Here is a 24,429-nt window from a genome sequence, read left to right as displayed (position 1 = left end):
TTACGAGGTTTATTCAAAGATGAAATTTCATCATGTAAGCGCAATATTTCTCTTTTTTTACCCTAGGCTTCGCAACATTTTAAAATTAGAAAATTGCGATAGGAGTAGGTGGTATTAAAGGACAATTAGGGGATTTGTATTTGCTAATTATTTTGGAAAATTCCTTGGTTGAATGGAAGGAAGTGAAAGTGGAGGGGTATGGTGGAGATGAATGGGAAGATAAAAAAACAAATAATAGAAGTTTTTTTATTCTTGGATACCACAAGGGTCTTCAGTAACTTATGTTGTGCGATTTCCTTTCACTACTATAGAAATGGTCATCCCTGCCCCTGTTTCACTACCGGTTCAAAAATAACTAGTAGTTATAAGATATTAATGCCGGTTTATAAGCTAAACTGACAGATCTAACCATGAGCTGTTACGAACTGATAGTGATAGTTGATATCACTGTCGGTTCGTAGCTAGAACTAACAGTGATATCAACTATCACTACCAGTTCAAAAGCTCACCGACAGATCAATAATTGAGCCAATACAAATCAGTAGTGATAATCTTTATCTCTGTCAGCTTGTATTCCAAACTGACGGTGATGATAATTATCACCGCCGGTTCAGATGCTCACCAACGGAGCAGTAATTGAGCGAATACGAACCGACAATGTTAATTATTATCACTATCAATTTGTATTTCAAGCCACCAGTGATAATTCTTATATAAATCTCGAGCATGTTGAAAGGATCGAATAGTTCAAGAGGGGGTGAATTGGGCCCTAATTAAAACTATTTCAATCAAACTCTAGAACAAGTAAACAACCTTATACTAAATAAATTGTAAAGCAACTACAACAACTAAATTTGATAGAATGCTGAAGAAACATGCAAGCTACAACAAGAAGTGAATTGCGGAACATAAACTTGCAAGAAAGTAACTACAGGAAAGTAAAGAGATGCGCAAGAAGATATCAAAATTTTTTCCCTAAGATATCGAGGAGTTGGCATTCTCTCCCTAATCCTCATTGGAGCATCCACTAAGGATATTGCTCACTCTTGAGTCACCAAGTCTCAAGTGCTCCCTAGTGATAGCCACTACTCTATCTCCGGATTGGTGGGCTTCAAACAAAACACAAAGTTTCCTCTTGAGGCTCCCACAAGAACTCCAAGAGCTCATTAAGACATCTCCAATCACCAAGATCTGTTAAATGTTTCCAACCATAAAGAGTAACAAGCCAATAGCTTCACTTGATCCAAATCAAGCTTAGACTACAAACGAAATGTGGGGTATTTATAGGTTAGAGGTCCAAAACTAGCCATTGCCTAACCACCCACATTTTTCGTGAATGTCGGATGATTTGGCGTGCATATGCTCCAAACATCAGACCATCCGGTGTGAACCGTCCACCCGAAACTAGTCATTACTAGCCATTGCAAGCATTGAATCCTCCGGTAAAACCTCCGATACATACGCCGGATCATCTGGCATGTATGAGTCCAACTTCCATTGAACTGAAGTAAATTCCTCTGGACTTTACTCCAGCAATGCCTCCAATGTGTATGCCGAACCATCTGATGTGTACAACTTGAAATCTCTCTTCTGAAAAAAAAAATACTCCGATGTAGCCAACTTAACCTTGTCGGATCATCCAGCGTGTACAAACATTGGGGTCCACTTCTAAACAAATAACCCAACGTGTACAAACTCCTTAGCACCGGACCATCTAGCATATATAGGCTTTTCAGAACTTGTCTAATTCAAACTTCGTTAAAATCTATCTTCTTTTTAACTCATCCATGGGCTCCTTTGAGCTATCTAGTGCTAGAATTTTATAAGTGTACATCTAATCAAATCTAGACTCAACTAGGTCAAACTACTACTCTTAACTCCTCTTTATAGTGTGGTCAAAAAAACAAAAAAAGCGAGTCTATACTACTCTAAGTGTTATTCATCTCCTTATGACACTTAGAACTAGAAGGTCCTTAATCTTAACGTTCACATTTGATCGTTTAACCATTTAATTAAGGGACCAAGATCACCCAATAACATTATGAACTAATCTTTTAATTGTCTTTCAAACCAAACTTGTTAGTCATAATAATATGTTTATCATTAATCATCGAAACACTTCCCACTTACCTAGGGACATATACCCCTTGTGCTCAACTTTCACATCCTCCAAGCTCCTTGCCGTCTCTCAAGCCCGAGCCACCTCGCGACCACCCTCATTTCCCTAAGCCACCTTCCGACCACCCAAGCCACTCGCGATCGTCATCTACCGAGCCCATCACGCTCCCTATATCCAGAAACCGCTCCCAATGAGTAGTGGCGGTCAAAGTGGTACGATGGTCAGTGTCACCACTATGACTGCCTCTACCCCTTAGGCTGGGCCTCTCCTGAGCCAACTCACGGTTTCCCTCGTTTCCCCGAACCCTCACTGCCTCTGGGCCCATCATCGACCTCTCCTTATCTCCCCAACTAAACAAGTGGCAAGTTTGAGGGTTAAAGATTGTGGCAATAGGTAGATCTAAACGATTGGAAGGAAACCAATTTATTTTAAAATGATTGTGTTTTCACCATTCATTTAGACTTACTATTGTCACTCGGATAGCGCAAGATGTAAAATTGATGGCGCGTAGCTACTGTATGAGGAGCTATTTGACTTGGAATGTCGAATAGCTCCTGGTACAGCAGCTTTGCAATATCCATTCCTATTTGTCATTAAGAATGTGATATAAAATACTCTACCACAAATATTTTGGTTTGGGGCTTTTGTCTCAAGTTTGAGATAGATCAAACTTGAGATAGATTCTCATACTGAAGAGTTCGTGGTAAAATATTTTTGCATATGTAAATGGATTATCACTATCAGTTCAAGGCTATAACCGCAGTGATAGTTGGATTATCACTGTCGGTTTAAGACTTAAATTGACTTATAAATTGACAATGATGATCTTTGCTGTAGTAATGTTTAGTATCTTCGGTTCTAGTACAGTCTTTAATATCCGAGGCTATAACCGCAGTGATAGTTAGATTATCACTGCCGGTTTAAGACTTAAATTGACTTATAAATTGACAGTAATGATCTTTGCTGTAGTAATGTTTAGCATCTTCGATTCCAGTGCAGTCTTCAATATCCGAGTTACTAACTAATTTGTACTTGAGGAAATCAGATATACCGGCATCCGCATTTCAAAGACAGTCAATGTGCATTTTCGAGGTTTAAATAAGTATTAAATGTTTCCAACCTATGAAAGTAATAAAAAATCTAAATATTTTTGTAACATAGGGTATGATGTTGTTTTTACCCCCAGAAAAATTAACATAGAATACAACTTGTAAGGAGAGAAACAAAAATGACATGTAGCCTACAAACAAATTTACTGGATCTATCATTAGTGAGGTTATCACAGACGCTTTTTTTTAAATGGAAAGGAAAGGATACGGCTTAAAAACCGACTGCCATGAGTGTTTCAGTAGTAGTGGTGGTATATGATTTTTTTTTTCTTGGTTTTTCATGCAGCGAACAAGATGCGTCCCATAAACCCTCCTGCTGTCATTACTCATGCAGTGAAGTGAAGGTGTACCCCCAGCAGCATTTTTCTTCTACTACTCATAATTGGCAAGACATTAGATCATCTCCAACTAAATTCTCGTTCTCTTTCCGATTTCCTTCCCTGTTCTCATTCCATTTATTTCCTTTCATCTCCAACAGCTTCCCCTTAAGGGAAATCGTGAAGGGAAAGAAGAGAGAATCCCATCCTGAAGGGAATGACCTTAGAAATCCTGTTGTGACGGGAACCGTAAAGAAAAATTGTTGGAACGCTGAAGGGAATAAAAATCCTATCGTAGAGGGATTTTGATCCTTAAAGAAAAATCGTTGGAGATGTTCTTAGAATACTCCAAGAGATATCCCCGAAAGAGAGTGGTTAGTTTGGTTTGCCATTCTGCACCAGCTCCGTTGACGCCCATGCGGGAAATATATATAACATTGGGGGAAAAGCAATGTCCTGTACGGTAACGTGATGATACGCGTAGTACACAAGATAACATAGCAAACAAGCGTACATTAACACCGGAACACTCCATGCACATGATGCATGAACCTCCTTTACCTGTGGCCCGGCCGGCCGCCACGACGACACCAGTGCGCGGGCGCAATGATCCTGCCGTCCCTTGGCGATGCCAACGCCAGATCAAGCGGGAGATCGTATCCCCCTGCCTGAGTTGTTCGCACGTCCACCGACCGGTACACGCGGCCCGTAGGTAAACCGCGTCGCGCGTTCGGAGCGCCTCGCGGGTTTCGGCCGGCGCGACGATGCGCGGCGCGGTGGGAAACCGGGGCGCCGGCCGGGTACGCCCCCGGAGCCCGGAGCCCGTGCATGCATACGTACGTGCGGCTGATGGCGTGGTGGTGCGGCGTGAGAGATCGGCGTGGACGAGGACGCCAGATTTGATGGCACGCGCTCTGCGGATCTGCCCGACGGATGCGCGCGGACGGGGTTCGATTTACTCGTCTCGTGCCGCCGTTGACGCCTGCCTTGGTTGCGCGCGATACGCCGGGAGGAGGAGAGAGATCCTTGCGTGGTGTGCAACGACGATCCATCACGGTCATTTCTCGGTTGGATCGCGCGCGAACGGTTGTGTTCCCCAACAGTCCAACCCTCTCTGAATAAATTGATGAACCAAGCCTCATTTTTCATCTATGTAGCGGTATACCAGATAAAAAAGAAACACGTACGTAGACTCCTACAAAAAATATATTTATAAAGTGAAGATTCTTCGGACAGCGCGCATACGAAAACAAGCTACATAGCGGTAGCATTTGTTTGGGTCAGCTAGCTAGAATCACCCTAGATTCCTACCTGTTTATCACCACGCCGCACTTGATAATTTACTGCCCAATTTACTTTTGCCCATGCCTAACCTCGTGACCTCTTTAACACTCCTATAACACGACAAGAAAGGTCCACACATGAAAGTGAATCCAAAGACTTGTCACAGTTTTTCTTCCCCTACATTGTCTACATGCATGCTGCCTCCTCGTAGGACTGTAACAGAGTACTTTCTCTGGTCAAAAATATAAGATATTTTTTATGTTTTACAATTTTTGATATGCAATTTTGACCACTATTTTTATTATAATATATAATAAAAATATAATATTATAAAAAATATTTTTCAAGACAAATCTACACATATGATTTTTATATTTCTAATTAAATATTTTGAAAATTATTAAGATGAAAATTTTAAAAGTTTGATTGTATCTTTCAAAGAGCCAAGTATTTATGACCGAAGGGAATAACCATAGTCCCCCTACCCACATTCTACCTTGGCGAAAGAAAACTCTACATAGGGGTGTGGATACACGGGTTATCTCATCCGTATATTTCTCTCACTTGATGTCCATCCATTCATTGATTCTTTTATATATACTATTTTTTTTTTACCTATCCTTTCGACATAAATTTTAATATAAATGAACGATTCTAATAGAACACACGTCTACAAAGGCTAGTAGAATTTTACATTCCTTCTAACCTGCCACCCTTTATCACTTTACTCGCGTCCTTATAGCCTTTACTTGTGTTGATCATACGTGGTCCTGGAATAGAACACATCAGTCATCATCATACGTGCCTCAAACATCACAAGTGATCTTTTCCCTCCAAAAGAAATCCTAAGTGAATAGATTACATGCATCTCTCTCAAAGAAAAGTACCATGGCCTGAATCATACATAAAGGCCGATGCAAGTGTTCATCAACTTAACAACCTTCACAGTAGTATATGATAAAAAGGAAAAGTTGTGGCACCACTTTGCAGGGGCATGTGAACAGCCTCGCCGGACCCAGGATGGAGCGATTTGCGTCAGATCAGCCCGACAACTTTACAGTTTTGTTGCTGTATTTCCCTTGCCCTTCTCGGCTTACGATTTGCTACCAACCACTGTACATTGAAGCTTTTCATGTGATGTTGGATCTTGTACTGGTGCACAGATCCAAGCTGTGTACATCACAAGATTTTTCATGCAGTATGCGCATAGGTGTCATAACAATACGTCTCCAAATTTACTCACTGCAGTTGCAAAAATCTCTGTAAGGTGGCAGCCATTGCTGCTGCCACAGCTAGGTAGTGAGTGGTGGTGGTAGACTGGTAGTAGAAGTGGTAGTAATCCTTTTGCCGGGGCAGGCATGTGAGCTGACCGTGCAGCGGCAACTGCATGCTGTCTTCCAGTTCAGTCTCCCTCTCCCTTACTATAAATCCTAACGCATCACGAGGAGCGGCAGTGAGCAGTGAGGGAGATGGGTCTTTGACGCTTTAGCCACAGAAGCGAAGCGAGCGGATCAGGAGCTGCCATGGACTGGTACTCGTGGCTGTCGAGGACGGGGCTGGCGCCGTCGCTGACGTACGAGTACGGGCTCCTCTTCATCCGGAACGAGCTGGAGCCCTGTGACGCGACGCACTTCGACCACGACCTGCTCAAGAGCATGGGCATCGCCATCGCCAAGCACCGGCTCGAGATCCTCAAGCTGGCCAAGAAGCAGGGCGCCGCGGCGGAGGGCAAGGACGGCGCCGGCGACGCCTCGGCGGCCGCGCGGCTCGCGCGCAGGGCCAGGGGGTGCCTGACGCGGTGCGTGCGCCGGCTGGCCGGCGGGGGAAGGAGGGGCGCGTCGTCGGTCACCGTCGTGCCGAGGATCTGCAGCGGCGACGACGCCGTCCACGTCGGCGCCGTGCAGAGGAAGAGCGCTGCCAAGAAGATGATGCTCATGATCACCGACGGTGGCGGCGGCGAGGGTTTGAGGGGCGGCGCGCGGCTGTCAGCGTCATCGCAGAAGGCGAGCCTGATGTTCCATGACTGTTACCACGACGACGGCGACGAGGACGACAGCGGCGACGACGAGGAGGAACGGTGCTCACAGGACGGCACCGGAAGGGAGATCAAGTGGGACTCCATGTTTCAGGACCTGAAACCAACGTGATGGTCAAGCTCAATTACGTCCTCTTCGATCTTGCGCTGCTGGTTTGGTGTTCTTGCGTAATTTGTTCGTTTGCGGCTAGGCTGTTGTGGGAGAGAATTTTTACAACTCTCTTGAATGGTGCGTTGTGTGTCCTTCAGGAGAGAAGAACTGAAGAACATGGGAATGTACATTTGGCAATGTTCAGCTAATAATGTCCAACGCCAATATCGTTTGATTCTGTCAAAGAACTATAGTTTCTGAGAAATTGAGGTTCAAGTTTGAGTGAGAGTGAAGGTTAAGTATGCCCTCATTGTTAGCAGTCAATGGAATTACAGAATGGAGTGTAAATGTGAGATTGCCAATGCATGGCGAACTTCCCTCGCTTACGTCTAAAACTGCACCAAGGTCCATGGATTACTGCACCGTGAACATACCTGCCTTTCAAGAGTTCAGAATTGCACATTTCCCCGACGAATGCAAGACCATGTTTACCATTGTCAAAAAAAAAAGTGTCTCCAGCTTATACAAAGACTGGACGATGGCCAAAAAAACAAATTATGAATTGCGAGCATTGCGCACACGACATCATCCCCTTAACAAAACAAGCATCGAGTACACAACATCGTTATTGCTCCTTCATAATGATGTTATAAAGGCATTGCTATTCTATGGGAGAGGAGAGAGGAAAACATGGTATGGGCTATGATGCTACTAAAAGATATCTTAAGATAAAAGCTCGAGCTGTAGCAAGACTTCTCCAGTTGTTGGTCGGCTAGTGGCTAGAAGGCTGGTCTTTACCAGTTCTTGGCCAAACTGCCACCGATCCACCCACATGGCAGTCGACAATGCATGTTCGATGGCAGACCAGTCTCAGCGATGACTCATTCAGGCCGTCATCAGAGTACAGAACGGCAAGTGGATCGGAATGGGAATAGAGATGGGGCAGCACCCTGGGGCCAACAGGTCAGGCATCCCACGACGCAATTTGCAACAGCAGCTTAAGCTCGACCACGACAGATTTTGAGAACTGAGACTTGCTGTGACATCAATTGGTTTTCATCCGAAAGTAACATCAGCTGGCGACCACAGGCCAGGAGAATAACTAAGACATGGCAGCAAATAAAGATGTCTAGCAAGTACGAGGCGGAACACTCTAACGGTATGTGGAGTTCAATCTTTCAAACTGTTCACAATTCACAACAGCTATGAACTCATAGTCTGCTCTTTGTATATTTTAATTCACATGTGACCAGGGGAGCAGATGTGAATTTCGCTATAGCATACACTGAATATTTCACCTCCCTTTCGTCTTTAACAGCCAATGAATGTAAATACAACACTTTGGTGAGGTGCGTCAGTAGAACTGGCCCTTTGAACTGATTGCGTTGAGAAAATACAAATCACTCAAAATCGGGATGCTGCAAACAAAAATCAGGATCGACTAGCCAAATAGAAATCCCCTACACTAAAAAAAACATGTTTTCCTAGTTGTAGGCTGATTGGTGGATAACCTTCAATGCAGTCAACCGTAATCTGAAAGAATGCAGACAAAAATACAAGGATTGAGGAGCAAACGTACTGGGAAAAAAAAAGGCAACGACCATTGCTTACCATGCCATTTCCAGCATGAAACTCGTTCTTCAATCTGGAAATAGACCTTGACAAAAGATATACTCTCAACGCCTCCACATGGTCACTGTTGCCTGTTTCATTAGAGTACATGCATGAATTATTCACAGAATATCCACAGGATCGCACAGGATCAACAACTGAAATAGCAAGTATCAGCATGGGTAATTCACAATTGTACTCTAGAGCAGAAACGGCAAGATTTACCTGAGGCATGAGGAAGATCTGGTGAAAGCACAGGGGCGGACCTTGCAATGTATATGACAAACGACATGTCATGTACATTGTGTGACTCCTCGCAAATTACTACCTGCAAACCCAACCAATAACATTGCAGTTAGGCAAAATGTTAATGAGCATTTTGGATTCTTTCAACACCAGATTACTTAACATAGGTCAACTTGATAAATCTACAAGTTCACGAAATGAACTCTAAATATCGCCCATGCAAAACTAAATGACAGGCTACAAGATAAATGCTACCCATGTCGGTTTGTCCTTCAAATAGCTGCTCCAGCTCGCAATTAAGCCAAGCAAAAGAAAGATTTGTTGGGTCTACTTAGAAATTATGAGAAACTTAAATCTTAAAGAAGGCCAGTTGTCATAGAACTGAAAAATATCATCAGAATACATATCTCCAAATGCAGAAAACTAAGCTACAACCTAAAACTATTATTGGTGAAGATATCAGGGCTGCAAAATGGTTCGGTAGGATGCATTATTTGAGTTAAATTTGAAGATAAGTTGAAGATCCAAACTCACCACATCTGATGGTGCCATTTCCTTCGGAACGAGTGATGAACCAAGTGTCTCTCTAATATACTGATCCTGTACAGAATAAAGGTAGTGGTCGTGGAAAGATGTTCCAAAACAAGAATCCTTTAGATCAACCTGTTCCAAAACAAGAATCCTTTAGATCAACCGATTCTAACTGACCTGTGACTTCAAAATCTCTTCCAGCGTATTTTTCTCATTGTCCGCAGGTTTGTAATACACATCAACTGGATCAGTAGGTTCGAGCTGAGCAGTCTTCCGTAACTTTTGGATTCTGTTCACAACCTGGACAGAGATGCTTATATTAGTCATATTAAACTATAACTTTAGCAACAGCAATCAAATGATCATGAAAGTTTCTGCACAAAACATTCATGGTTTATTTTTTTCATTTCTGTGTGATTGAAGTTTCAGCAGCTCATGTGTTCTGGTACTATGTCATTATGATGTATATCCGGCATAATAACTAAATCCAGGCAATAAGAAATGAGCTTATGATACAGCAGACAGGAACAACCCTCATATTTCCATTTCAGTACAGGAAACAATCTGTGTCAAAGCTTAGACACAAATAAAGAATTTATCAACAACCTCTCGAGCAACTCCAGCTTCAAACAATGATTGATCAGCTCGTAGATCTAAAATGACTAAAACATCACCTATAACAAAAACAAGAAAACGAAGTTATCAAAAAAGATTAGCCAAACTATCAAGACAAGTAGCATATTTATGACAAACCATCTCCTGCAGCATCAATCTCCTTCTCTGACACATTTTCAGGACGCTTGAATTGTCGGACAACCTACAGATATAAAGTCAAACTGGTAAATTTTGTATAAATGAAGATGCAGCAGATTGAAAAAAATTACTTCTGAGCTGACAGATCTTATATATAAATAACATTATTTATTAATCTTATGTACTACACAGAACAAATCAACACAATATAAGTTATAAGTTATACACTTACGCATATTCTTGAGGAGAGATAACCTACTAAACTAGCACTTATCAGATGTTAATCTTCAAATGATATCGCTGGCAATTGTGTGTGCCATCAAACTAAGAACTGTGTGTATGGAATATTACCTTAATATCATCTAGCTTCAAGCAATGACCAAAGAATGAAATCTCTCCATGTTTCTCAAAGGCTAAGATCTGTTCCTGAGTCATTTTCTTCACCTCACTTGATACTTTGCCCATGTCTTTTCCTAATCTTTTGCCTAGCACGCTATGAAAATACCAAAAGCATTCAGCAATGGATAAGAATGTGAAATAAGCCAGTAATTCTTACATTGAAGTATGCATACCTGAAATTGGGTTCAGCCCGCAGGGAAGAATACATTAAGGGGTCATTACATGGAGTGACAGTCTTAACATTCATCTCCTCCATAACATACTACATGGTACAAAGTAGATGGCGTCAGCATTCAACACTGAAGAAATAAAATGTAATGAAAACTAAGTATAAAAAACTGAAAACAATTGATCCATCTAGTTTTTTTATACGAATTAAATCCATCTAATTGGTGACTGCAAAAAAGTTACATAATTTCAGAATGGAAGATTAACAAACGCGTTGTTGATAGGTTTCAGTCTAACAAACAAACCTCTTTTAGTTTCCCAGTGATGTCTTCAAGAAATTCATTGTCTGGATGCACAACCACCATCTCCCTGAAACTCAAACCAGTTAAGCCGTATGGCAAAGTTGAATGCTACTAAACACAACATGCTGCTTTTAAACAAGGATCACAGAAAATAGCATTTAGTATAAACTCAGACTGCATTTCCATCAGACTTCAATTGGAAACCTCTTGATGTTTATACACATATAATTCTTCCAGTTCCATGTAAAGTAGTGCAAAGACACAACTCAAATCGCATCAATGTTATGACAACTATTACAACCGAAACTCCTCACATTTCATGCTTGCAAAGACAAAAATGTAAAACCAAAATCTGCCAGAGTGATACACATTGTTATAGAAAATATGCACATGCAAAAATTTAAGGGAGACTGGGCATACTTGAGTGGTGTTTTGAGAGCTTTGTTATGCCGCTCACGAATATTGCGTGCAAGATCAATGATGGTCATCATCCTATTTACACTTTGCTCAACACGCTCATCTCTCTGATAATGTGACAAAATCAGTTGCACATTAAGTCATAAGTAAATCTGATAAAACAAGACATAATAGAACGTTTAGATGAAGGACAGTTACCTCCCCACTTGTAGAAGGGAACTTGCAGAAATGAATGCTCTCCTCTGACTTACTTAACACTTTCCGCAGATTTTGATAAAGAACTTCAGTAAAGAAGGGTGTAAATGGAGCCATCGCCACACAAGTTGTTACAAGTGCCTACATTTTCATGATTATAACGTCTTAGAGAATTGGAGAAAGAACCACCAACAAAATAAAGTGTATGCGATAGGGGATTACAAATATATATAAAGTACAGAAAGAATGTAATAGGTGGTATTTGGTACCACAGGATTATTTCGGAGGCTCGGACTAATTTCTTATCACAGTGAAGCAAAGAAGTAGCAAAAGAATCATCACAATGCCGTCTGACGGCTGGTAAAGCACCCTAACTACAGAAGTAATGGAAGGGGGCAAAAAAACTACTAAGGAAATGACACATCAGCATCAGGGAGATTACAATTAAGTCTTGATACAATCCTAGATGGCATGAACAGATGAAGACAGCACCTTAACAGGAAGTGATGTATGAGCTAGCTTTGAAATATAATTTTTCTTTGAGCAATTCATGGACAATTTGCAGCAGTATTGACCAAATGAAGCTGGAAAATGCGAGTTGCTGGACATATATACTTACATGGTAGAGCGTTGAGAGAGAAATTCCGCAGTCTTCTTCTCCAGTACGTCCTTTTAACCGTTTGCGGTTGAAACGCACATATATGTTAGTAAGATTGTCAATGTATTTTACCAAATATGGCACAACCTGCAGTGTAGGAAAGCTAAAAAATTACATCAAGTGGTTATAATAAGGAAAGATGAATTCATAGATCCAGGGAACAAATATCCAGAAAATCTGTTAAGCGTTCGACCGTGTAAAGCCGATATGCATCCATCTCCTGGTGAACAAAGCTGACTAGACTTTCAGTTGCAGAGTTTATCCAGTGATCTAACACATTGGATGACTTCAGAAGGGTCGCTTGATCAATTGGAGAAAATGCAGCAAAACCGTCAACTTCAAGTCTCTTTGCATTTTGGACAAGAAATCTATAAGCATTATACCACGGGAGGAAGACATCTTTCACCTGATCAATTTAAAGCATGTTAAATTAGGGGTAATGTTCTTTTCCTCAAGGCAACAATTAAATAGTAGCATTTTGATAATTGCTATCATATGATACATATGCAGACCAGTAGCCTGACCAAATGATTAATAGAGCAAAAAGTTTTCATGATATCAACTTACAACACCATAAACACCACTACGTTTAAATCGTAGAGACTCTGCACGTACAACTGGAGAATTTATCAAATATAGTCTCAAAGCATCCTGGAAAGAAACGAAATTTCAATTTAATTACAAATTGCAACAGAGTCGATATGCATGTATCTTCTGATAATAGCCATTGACTTATTCAAAGCAACCATAACATACCGCTCCATACTCATCCATGAGCTCTGTGGCTGCAGGATAATTTTTTTTACTCTTGCTCATTTTCTTACCATCCTCAGCCAAGACAAGACCATTGCATATAAGATTCTTAAATGCAGGCTTCCCAAACAGTGCTGTTGAGAGCACCATCAGAGTATAGAACCTGCAGGATGAAATTGCAACATAAAGGTGAAATTAATTAGAATGGCATGAAGCAAATCATATTAGTCACAATTGCAAGCTTTGAGCACAATATACATTCTATACCAAAATAAATGAGGATTCTGTTCTTATCAGCTGCAGGAACACATCCACATCTAGCAGGAACTAACTTATATAGGATAAAGAAAATGAAAATATAAAGAACTAGATCAGATTCAAATGTGTAGAACTGTAGATCAATGCAGACTACTCGTGTCGTAAGGTGGAACGCATAAGTATGAAGTGGAATAATTCAGGGGCCTTTTAGTGCATAATATCAGTAATATCATGTCTAATTGTTGGGTTCAAAAAAATATCATGTCTAACGGTTATATATGATTGTTAGTCCCTATTACCCCATTTTAAATCTACTTCTCATTTGATAAATTCTCCATCAGCTACACATATTTGTATGTAGGACAGTTTGTCTGAAAACATAAGAAAATAGAGGGCGTGTCTTCAGAGAAATGAAGGATGTTCACTTATTTTGCGGGAAAATGCAGCATCACAGCCAGTACGGAATGAATTTTTGAAAAAGAATGGTGATGATAAGATGATAACTAGACGACCATGACAGTACAAAATGGAACCAGGTTACAAAAGCACAAACATCACTTAGCATAGTATATTAACTTAAAAATGATTGCCAAAGACTACTGAGCAAACGAGAAAACGATATCGGACTTGCTATCAGAATAAAATGATCATGTCTTCTGCACAAGCAAGGAAGCAGGGTTTGAGGCAAAGCGGTGCAAAGAGTTTAGGAAGTACATGGCTTCAAAATGAATGGTCAGGTCTTGATTGGTACTTGTAAATTTAATTTTTTAATTCATTTAAAATTTTCTCTAACTATTTACACAAATATGCCAGCAAAAAACACCGTACATGGTGTATAATCATGAAACATCACCAAGAGGCCATAAATGAAAACAACAGAAGGAAGAAAATGCACCATCAAATCATTACTGGCTAGTGAAACAATTATAAAGCTTCCAAATATTCTGAAGGGAGTAACAAACCATCCTCGTGTCTGATCCAAACCCTCTGCCACGAAATTGCCAGGAAAATTCTTTTCAAATAGTTCACAATTCTCGAATGGATAATGAATGTGGGCATATGGCATGGACCCACTCTCGAACCAGCAGTCAAAAACCTGGGGAACACCATAATTGCTTAGTGAAAACCATTTCACAATTGAAGAAAACACTCATATTCTCAAACATTCGCATCGACATTTGACAAGCCACATGCTCACATGCGCATCTTGAACATGAATAACACTGGTAAACAAGCAGACATGGGTGTAATCTTACAACACAGCAGAGATTAAGTACAACAATTCAACCATCTATTGCACATCACTTTTCTATTGGCATTCAAACTTCAGTGGGAACTAAAATACTAGCAACCACTTAAGCAAAACCAAGGTACAATAAGAGGAAAAGGCACAACCCCACAAGAGTTTCTCACCAAGACGCTTACAAGAGATTACTTTACTTCACCACGTCTAAGTTAAATTCAAGAACTTGACTGATATGTATAAGTTTTAGTTTAAAACGCAAGTATATTTTATTGCGGCCAAAATTGCTACATTTCACCCATATTAGAGATTACTAGGAGCAAACATTTGCACTTAAATCATCTCATATCTATTATCCCAATATACCATTTCCAACTCTCTTTGCTCTACTTATTCTACTTCATAATGGAAAGGTAGTAAATCAATAGATAAGAAAAATGCACCAGGACATCATTGTAATGTTAAAAGAAGATGTACTGCACATGCAGTTGCAAGGATCCCTAGTTATGGGTCCAAAAGAAACTTACATCCTCAACACGTTTGAGCACCCCATACTCGGGTCCTCTCCTAGAGGGAATCGTAATATCATCAACATAGTGTCGGTGAAGATCCGTGACCTGATGACATTTTTTCATTAAAAAAGCAAAGGTTGCCGCAACAAGTCTGGGGTGGTATTAGGGCAATCCAAAAATAACAAATGCCTATTAATATGAAGTATGATATAAGAGATGTCCACAACAAGAACAAAGCCTTTATCCCAAGCAAGTTGGGGTAGGCTAGAGATGAAACCCACAAGATCCAACTAAAAAGATGATGAGAAAACAACAACAACAATAATAATAATAAAGGTACTAGTAATAGTAAAAATAGCAAAAACGAGAGCATGTTAAAAGTTCACCATTGTTTCAAATCTTCAATAAAGATAATATATAATCACAAGAATATTTATGTCATCATCAAAAATATTTTTGTGTACAGTAGAGATGTTAACCTTGACACCAGATAATTTTTCTAGTTTCTCAATCGAATCCATAACAACAATTTCTTCACCATCTTGGCTGGTCCACAGTGGAAGTGGAGTACCCCAGAATCTACTTCTGCTAACAGCCCAATCACGGGCGCCTTCAAGCCAGTTATGGAATCTTTTTTCCTGCATTCATGCATTGTTACCGATAAATCAAGTTAAAACATACACATATCACATCATCCTTCATTAATATATTGTTGCTACACCTAAGTGTCAAAACAGTTTCATGATAATCAATATGCAGCTAAGAGGGCCGGATCAAACACATATGAGTATGAAGCACATTATCCGAATATAAAAGATGAAACCATTAAATATGTCTCAGGTACAAACCACAGGTCAGCCAACCTTATCATTGGGAATAACATCACTAGTCTGTGTTTTGGATTTGTCATAATGAGGTAACATATATTGCTCTAACGCTCCCCACCAGGCGTTCTTAAAACACATCAGACCTAGTTTCTGAATAAATGCAAATAGTGCCTTCTGGGCTTTTTTAACTTTGTAGGGTTTACTGGCTGGAAACACTGTCCAGCAACCTGGTCGTTTTCAAATACCCAGAGACCAAATGTTGACCTTTCATTTAGTTGCTATTACAGAACTTATATAACTTAAAATACTTCCAAGAGCCACTGTGAATTAGTCACAAGCTGCCATATCTTCAAAGGATTTCAGCAAAAGTTAGGCGGATACTACTCTACACTGGAAAATCACAGGTTTTACATACTACCTCTAGCCAATACAGACTGAGCAATGAATGACCTTGTTAGACCACAATGTGATCTTTGGCTAAAGTTAGCCCATGACTTAATGTACAGCATAACTTAATTACGTAATTAAGCTGTCATTAAGGGTTAATCAGCAATCGCGCCTTTGATTGGGGGGGCTAAACGCAAAACGGTTAGGTCCTAGGTCAGTTAGCGCTATAAATAAGAGGGGGCAGCCCTGAACTCGAGTTTAATCACGTTATTAACTCTCAGTTAGCAACTGTCCCCAAAATTCCTTCTCCAAACCAATCAGGAGGGCGCTAAGCTGATATGAAGGCCAATCCAAGCCACCGGGGTGTCTCCCAGGGGGGTGATCAAGCACCTTCATCAACTCAAAGGGGATGGCTTCGCCAAATTCAGGTTAATCATCTCTAATTCCGCATTAATTAGCATGTGTTCATGTGATTAGATAAGCTCCTGGTCATTAATTAAGATTAATTTCCTAACAAACCTTACTTAACATTAGCTTAAGTTCAAACCTTTGATAATTCCTTCGCGAGAGGATTTGAGATAACACTTCAGAAGGATTCTAAACCTTGCAATTAGCACTGCCCAACAGTGCATGCAATCAAATGTCTACATGAACGTTTAAGGCCAAGTAATGTTATGGACCTTAGATCATAACAAGGTCCGCACCACCAAGAGGATGGCTGGGCGGAGTAGGCATTCTTGAAAAGGGCAAGACTAAGACTGGGATGACAGAACTTGGGGAAAGAAACAAGATCAATTCATTCTTTCTTGATCATATTGATGCGCCTAGACTCTTTATATAGAGCCAGTCCTAACAACCAAATCTACTCAAAGGTAAACACATTTACCTAAACAAACTATCTTATCTAATCTTAAAGGAGCTACTTTAATTGGTTGCCATGCATCTACTTGGCTTGATTGGGTCTTGACCCACACTCATAACATCCAACCACAGATCCTTCAAGAAGCACAGTTCAGCCAACTTCAAGATGACAAGAAAACAGAAGTCTACTAACCCAGTGTAACAGGTGATGATGAGTTCTGATTGCCCTGTGCTAATTAGTTGTGTGCCCTCAATACAAATCACCATGCATACTTCCATAAACGCAAAGCACTGAAAGGGCAGAAACAACCTCTATGGGGATATAACCCACCTGAGGATGCCCTCATAGCCATCTGATCATGATCTCATGAATATCAATACACAATTTAACGGGCTATGAGGGGCACCTCCACATGGGATCTGTCCTACAAAAGTTTCTTCCCGAAAGAACTGCGTGGGGGGCAGGAAACCATAAAATACCTTAACATAATCAGGCACCCAATAGGTCTCCTTGTTACATTCCAGCAACTGTTCCTTAATCTTCTCAACCTTGACAAACCTATGGAATAGCTTTTTCAGGCCTTCATTCCTCAAATAAAATCAAGTAATGCAACAGGAAGACCATAATGTGTATGAAAAGGAGATGAAACAAAGTAACAAAAAGGAAACAGAAAGATTCAAAAGAAAGGCTTATTTATGCATCAGCGGTTCTTCATAAATATAACATGGTGAATCATTTTTTTAAAAGTGATTGCTCCATGTCGTAAGAGAAGCAAGTAGATGAACTGGAGGTGTCACATTATTAGAATATGAAAGACAAAAGCATCGGTACTAACTTAAATCAGGCAGAATGGCAAAATCAATTGTCAGTATATAGACAATATATTTACACAATAGTAGCAGAAGATTACCAGCTTGGAACAGCCCGATAAATAAGAGGAGTACCCGAGCGCCAACAAAATGGATAAGAGTGTTCGATGCTCCCTTTACTAACAAGTCTTCCTTTATCCTGTTCATGTTGTTAATCACTTTTCATAGTGCGATCCACAGGAAAATAAGTATACCCAATGAGTCATATTAACATTAGAAACTCTATATATGTAGTGTTTGATCGCACTAGTGTATGAAATCTGTAGACGGTAGTTGCAGAAATGCTGGTCGGCAACTAAAAGCAAAAGTATTATTTACAAACTACAGTTATGAGTCCATTGAAAACTGAAATAACAACGTGCCTTAACAGCACTGATGATATCCTTATCGGCTTCTTTGACATGTCGCCCTTTAAACTCAGATACTTTTTCTGTAAAGCAACCATCATCATCAACAGCAACAACAAGTCCAGTAGCCTGCATGTGAAGAAGCCATCAGAAAAAATAAATGAAATATTAAAACAAGGTCATTATTGCATAAGCAGCAATGATTAGCCAGAGATACAAGGTACAAAAAGAAGATGTACAAGGCGAGTCATACTAGACAATGAAATAAGAGAAAAGAATCAAATGGTGCATTGCACCCCAACACCAAAGAGATGGTTTGCATGGATCAAAGAAGCAATATGAGAAGTGCATGATCCCTTGATAATTTAACAATGCTTTGGAAAACAGGAAGTAGATCTCCCAGATTTCAAGACAAACTGTGCGCATTAGGAAAATAGGCATTGTGTTCTATATTTTTCAACAACTTAAATGTGCATAGTAACTTAGTAAGTACTTTCAAACATGAGTTGTCAGAAAAAAGAACAGCTTTGAGGTGTTAAAAAATACTGGGAGTGTTCTGTCAAAGCTTCTCATGTAGCTATCTTTAGTTGTAGCGCGCTGATGGATGCTCTGCTAGTGTCAACACTGGTAAAGGGGAGAGCCATAGTGCAACTATGGCCCTCTTCCGAAGTTGTTCTAATGTTCATCAGTTGTTTGATGGTTTCACTTAATAAAAATGGAAATGGGGGCTTTACTGCCTCATGCTTCTAAAAAAATGACTTCACTGGTCTACTGATCTTCTCTTTTCTCTCAACCTTAAACACCTTAGCAGAATATCAATTACGCTAGATATTCATAGAGTAAAGAAGAATTAATCCAACCTCAATTATCCCAGCAGCAAGGCAAACACGATGGTCGTCTTCACCAAAAGCAGGAGCACAGTGGACAACACCAGTTCCACTATCATCGGTTACATAGTTATCCGCGATCACTCTAAAGGCAGTATCTTGAAACTCCGTGAAAACATCAAACAGGGGAGTGTATCTGCAACCAGAGGAAAAAAGCGACAGTAAAATGAATAAAAAAATACAGATGTTTATTGCAATTATCCTTGGTTATCACATGAAATTGAGTTTCTCACACAATGCTCAGTAAATGAGACTTAAGAGTAACAATTATTAGTATAGCTGAGCAAAAGAATAATGTTTGGTTCTTGCCTCCAAGAAGCCAAGCAAAAATTTGGCCATGCCTAGGACATTTGGCTTCCGTTTGGATCAAGGCCAAAATTTGGCAGCGCCCTGAAAAATTTCGGCCCCGAAAATCTGTTTGACCAAAAATTTTCTATAGCAAAGGTAGGCAAGATTTTGGCGCCCAAAATGACCGCCCCGATTTTTGGCCAACCAAAATTTGGGCTTGGCCTCAAACCAAACACTACTTGGCATGGCCAAATTTTGGCATGACCCCAATTTTGGCATGGATTCTTCGGGGCGAGAAACAAACAGCCCCAATGTCCACCACTCATAAAACGGCACACAGCAAAAGTGGAACACATTATTTTAATAAGCTACTGACCAAAGTAGCATCTCCACACAGGCAGAAAAATTCTAAAGTTACACTTGAACATCATATATCGAAAGCATCGTGGATTGTTTACTCCGACAAAAATTAGCAGTGAAGTCTTACAAAACCAACTCATGGTTAACAAAGGGATAACCAGAAGCAGCTAGATTTATGGAAAAGCTTTATGCTCCAGCCACAACTCTTGTATCTAGCAATGGGAATTTTAGTTTGAGAGTTCTACAAATCACATACTCAAGATCAGGTAAAAGGCAATGCATGTAATTCAAAAGCAGTTTCCATTATGTAGTGGATATTTCATATTTGATCCCATGCAATCAGGTACAAACATAAGATTGATCAAAAGAAAACTACTCACTTTAGGCCAACTAAGGATGAACCAGGAATCTTTGCCAATAATTCATATGATTCCTTATCGAAACCATCCGGAACAGCTTCAGCGTTGCTTCCCTTAGAAGATGGTTGCTTCTTTCCTGAAGCTTTGGCCTTCACTGGCAATTGACCAAGCCTAGATTCCGCAACAACGTATACTGCTCCATTTGACTTGTCTTTAACCTGTTTGTAACACAGCATACATCCTCAAACAGGAGAAGCAAACAGCAAACAAGTAGAGAGGGACATGAATAATGGAAATCTCTTGTAACAAAACAACATGGGGCAGTATCTCGACAAAGAGCATAATAGACAAAAGTCATGTCAAATATGACAACATGGAGAAAAAAAGGTACAGAAACAGAAAAGCGCCAACCTTGGCATACATAAGGTTGGCATTGACACACAATGCTAGGTTACTCGGAAGTGTCCAAGGTGTTGTAGTCCATGCAACAAGAGCTGCATTGTCCGGATCACCAACAATAGGGAAAGATATCATCACCGCTGGGTCTGGAACAGTCTATGATACCATGTAAAAATTAGTTATTACAAACTGCAAAAACAATAAACGAGCTAGATCAGGAAGGAAGATAATAACCAACCCTATAGTCCAGCGCTGCCTCAAAGTTTGACAGTGCAGTTTTGCAGCCTGTGCTGTAAGGCATCACCTGGAAAAAGAACAAGAGTTCAGGAGGTTTTAAGGGATTCCCTACACTATAATGAACAAAAACAAAACTCAGATACATTTCCTCCTTTTAGAGAGGACAACTTAGATCGCCAGATACTCTATACATTTCTTGTTCTTTTCCTCTTTAGGAAAGGAGATTAAGGCATGAACAGAAACAATACTTGTTGTACACAGTAAATATCCTCAAACAGGAGAAGCAAACAGCAGTTTACAAGTAGAGAAGGGCATAAAAATAGAGATCATTAGAGACAACTTCGATGCACAAATTGCCCTAAACTCGATACATAATTAGTTAATTACTGTGAATGATGACACCACCCTGCCCCAAAAGAAACATACGATTGCGCAAGCCCCAGCTCAAGCTAAAGTGCTAAACAATAAAAGCTGCACAGTACCAACTATTTGAGAGGCCCTCCTCGCATTCAGACACTGCAAAAATTGCAATGTCCTAACTCCTAATCGTTTCCTATGGTTTTAACTGCCACACATGGAAATTTTAAACCCAAAATAAATGAAATAGTTAGTCGTCGCACTCATGAACACCATTAAATTTCCATTTCCCTGAATCCTAAGCTTGTCCAACTTCGCGTAACAAACTCAGAACAATGTACAGCAGCAAACAAATTAACCACGCATGAGATTAGAGAAACGACCTTGAAACCCTTGTAGACGAGGTCCTTCTCCCAGAGCTGTGCAAACACCCACCAGACGCTCTCCATGAAGTTGAGGTCCATGGTCTTGTAGTCGTTCTTGAAGTCAATCCACCTCCCCGAGCGCGTGATGATGGCCTCCCACTCGGCGACGTACTTAGTGACGATGCTGCGGCAAGTCTCGTTGTACTTGCCGATGCCGAGGTCGAGCACCTGCTGCCGGTTGGTGATGCCGAGCGCCTTGTCGATCTCGAACTCAACGGGGAGGCCGTGGCAGTCCCATCCGAAGCGGCGCGAGACGTGGCGGCCGCGCATTGACTGGTGGCGGGTGACCACGTCCTTGATGGTGCCGGCGAGGATGTGGCCGTAGTGGGGGAGGCCGGTGGCGAAGGGCGGGCCGTCGTAGAATACGAACTCCTCGCCGCCCTCCGTGCGGCGGAGCTGCTCGTGGAAGGCGTCAAGCTGCGACCACAGCTGGAGCACCCGCTCCTCCTGCGCGGGGAAGGAGAAATCCTTCCCCTCGCACACGTCATCCATGGACTCCTCTCCGCCGCCGGCGCCGCCGAATGGGAATCGGATTTCGAGTGCGGCGGCGGCGGCGGCAAAAGGGGCTAGGGCTTCGGACGATGAGACTGCGGCGGCGAGGGGTGGGATTATGCTTGGGAGAGGGAGACGAGGGTTTAGAGCTGGAGTTCACGTGCTGCGGGCGTGCTTCCTTCCCTTGCCGTCCGAAGGAAATTTTCAGTATTTTTTTAGGTGAAGGAAATTTTCGGTGTTTTTTTTAGGGGAAGGAAATTTCAGTTTGATCCCTCACGCTGGACGGTCTGACCTCTACAGTACTAATAGGCAAGTAAAACCTTTTTTTCCTTTTTCAGTAGGGTGTGTTTGTTTCCTTAGATAATATTTTATAAAATTATATAGTATAAACAGTCTGAGTGTAAGCAGGCTGAGCAAAATTATATTTATCGAAAAGAAGAATGATTGGTTAGTTGTATATGTCTTAAAAGTGGCAACGGGTGCCGGGTCAGGGCCCTGCATGTTTTAAATCTGACAGGGGTGGGTTCAAGTGCAGAATTCATTCTGCGGAGCCATCGGAACGATGCCCCAACTCGAATCGATTTCAAGGTTGAGGCTTCATTTCTCCGCGGGGTGCCTCATGGACCCTGAGTTAAGAAAAACCCAATATTACACTACTACTCCGGTAACTCATAGCCCACGTGCTCCACGCTCCACAAGCTAATTCATGTCCACGACTCTAGTACTTCACATCGCATCGCCCATTACCACCGTCTCGTTGACCATCACTCTAGACCACCACCACAGCCACAGCGCCGTCAGACGTCACCTCGTTCTGCACCCCAATGAGATGTAGCACCGCCACTTCGCTCACCACCACCCTGTCGGTCGTTGCTCTGGACCACCACCAGCCCACCGTGGCCCAATGTCGTTGGGCACCGCCTCGTCCCACACCCTGATGAGGTGTAACGCTACCACGCCGCCACCGCCCTATCGCTCCGTACCACCACCGCAGCCACATCATCGTTGGGTGTTGCCTCATCCTGCACCCCGACGAGTGCAGCGCCGTCACAACGCCCACGATGATGCTGCCAAGAGGGGCCGATTCCAGGATCGGGGCGGAGAGGATGAGGACGCGGGGAGTGGAGGTTTCGGGTTACGAGTCCTCCGTCGGGTCTCAAGTCACTGTCAGGGCCAGGGGAGGGGCGGTTTTGCACCCTGTTTGAGTTTTGGGTCCATGTTGGGTTTTATATTTTGAGTTTTGGGTCAGGTGCGTTCTCGCTTGATCCGACCCGTCTCGTTGCCACTCGTAATATGTCTGAACAAGTAGACAAGCTAAACTGAGTTTCTATTTGATTAACTGAATCTGAGACTGCATGAGTGAATGTAAGAGTTTATATTGTGATTGGTTACTCACATGAAGATGATTTTGTGATAGCCTGCATCCGTTAGACCAAGATGAGGTCGTATATTTACATCCGTTGGGCCAAGATGGAACATTGGATACGGGCAATTAATCATATTTCTTTATAAGACTATACGCATCCATTGGCCCGGACTAGGGGAGATTTGGGAAACCGAACACACCCCAAGTAACTTTATTTCTTCTCGTCGGTGCAGTGGTAGTCAAGTAACCCTTTAAGTCTTGAAATTGCATATATTGCTAGTATTAGCAGCAAACCCTTTAAATGTTGGGCATCGTATGGATTTCATAGGTTATCAATTCACGTATGTAATTCACTATTCTATTTGGATGATAAACTATGAAACCGATTTGATTATATGGAACCAACAGAGGGATATCAAAGTACACATACAAGAGATACACCAGCCAAAAGCACATAAAAACTATGCATAATAACTTCACAGCAATGAGAGCATATCAACTACCTAAAACTATCGGTCACCCCTATGCACTAGTGCAAGGGCCACCACGACACCAGGCACGGCTAAGACGATGAGGAATTAAGGAGCATCATCGTTGTGTCAACGAGCTAAGTTGCCCTGTGTTTGTAAGTATCATATATCCCCAAATCTCATAGCGTTGCGTTGTTCCACGTTGCCCACATGTGTATATGAGGTTGGTGGTGGGAGAGGAATAAGTAACAATGAAGCTCTAGGTGTGGATGATGGTGGCATGGAAGAGACCACCAGAGGGTGACGACGTATTGAGCTCCTATCACATAAAGAGCGTGTCCACCGAGAGAGACTAATTTGCCATATTTGGCATTGATATAACCCGCTGATATGAGTCTTGTCATCAAACAAAGCTCATTATCATTGAAATAGGTCAAATTAAGTTGATTTGCCATTGATCCCCTACCTTATGTGTTCATCATCTATTCTGTACGAA

At 41.4% G+C, this 24,429-nt stretch overlaps 2 protein-coding genes across 2 annotated transcripts; one reads left to right on the top strand and one right to left on the bottom strand.

The window, feature by feature from the left end:
* Positions 1–5,823: 5,823 nt before the first annotated feature.
* Positions 5,824–7,309, top strand: LOC133925969 (uncharacterized). Its single transcript, XM_062371704.1, has one exon. It carries the CDS (start codon positions 6,353–6,355, stop codon positions 6,974–6,976), a length of 624 nt encoding a protein of 207 aa, XP_062227688.1. The 5' UTR covers positions 5,824–6,352; the 3' UTR covers positions 6,977–7,309.
* An 839-nt stretch (positions 7,310–8,148) lies between these two features.
* LOC133927108 (isoleucine--tRNA ligase, cytoplasmic-like) lies at positions 8,149–22,289 on the bottom strand. Its single transcript, XM_062373410.1, has 27 exons — positions 21,564–22,289; positions 20,825–20,890; positions 20,599–20,742; positions 20,209–20,405; positions 19,154–19,316; positions 18,309–18,422; positions 17,988–18,085; positions 17,557–17,635; positions 15,481–15,639; positions 15,017–15,106; positions 14,209–14,342; positions 12,992–13,151; positions 12,803–12,886; positions 12,429–12,641; positions 12,197–12,322; positions 11,581–11,718; positions 11,386–11,489; positions 10,969–11,032; positions 10,669–10,757; positions 10,448–10,589; positions 10,097–10,160; positions 9,950–10,017; positions 9,521–9,643; positions 9,347–9,412; positions 8,792–8,894; positions 8,567–8,658; positions 8,149–8,488 (listed from the first exon to the last, which is right to left on the bottom strand). The coding sequence occupies exons 1-27, from the start codon at positions 22,095–22,097 to the stop codon at positions 8,387–8,389; spliced, it is 3,516 nt and encodes a 1,171-aa protein (XP_062229394.1). The 5' UTR covers positions 22,098–22,289; the 3' UTR covers positions 8,149–8,386.
* Between the last annotated feature and the right edge of the window lie 2,140 nt (positions 22,290–24,429).

This window comes from Phragmites australis, chromosome 8 (genome assembly GCF_958298935.1).
Source record: "Phragmites australis chromosome 8, lpPhrAust1.1, whole genome shotgun sequence".
In the NCBI taxonomy this organism is placed as follows: domain Eukaryota; kingdom Viridiplantae; phylum Streptophyta; class Magnoliopsida; order Poales; family Poaceae; genus Phragmites; species Phragmites australis.
The sequence above is the reverse complement of the archived record's forward strand: the minus strand, read 5'-3'. Positions and strand labels throughout refer to the sequence as shown.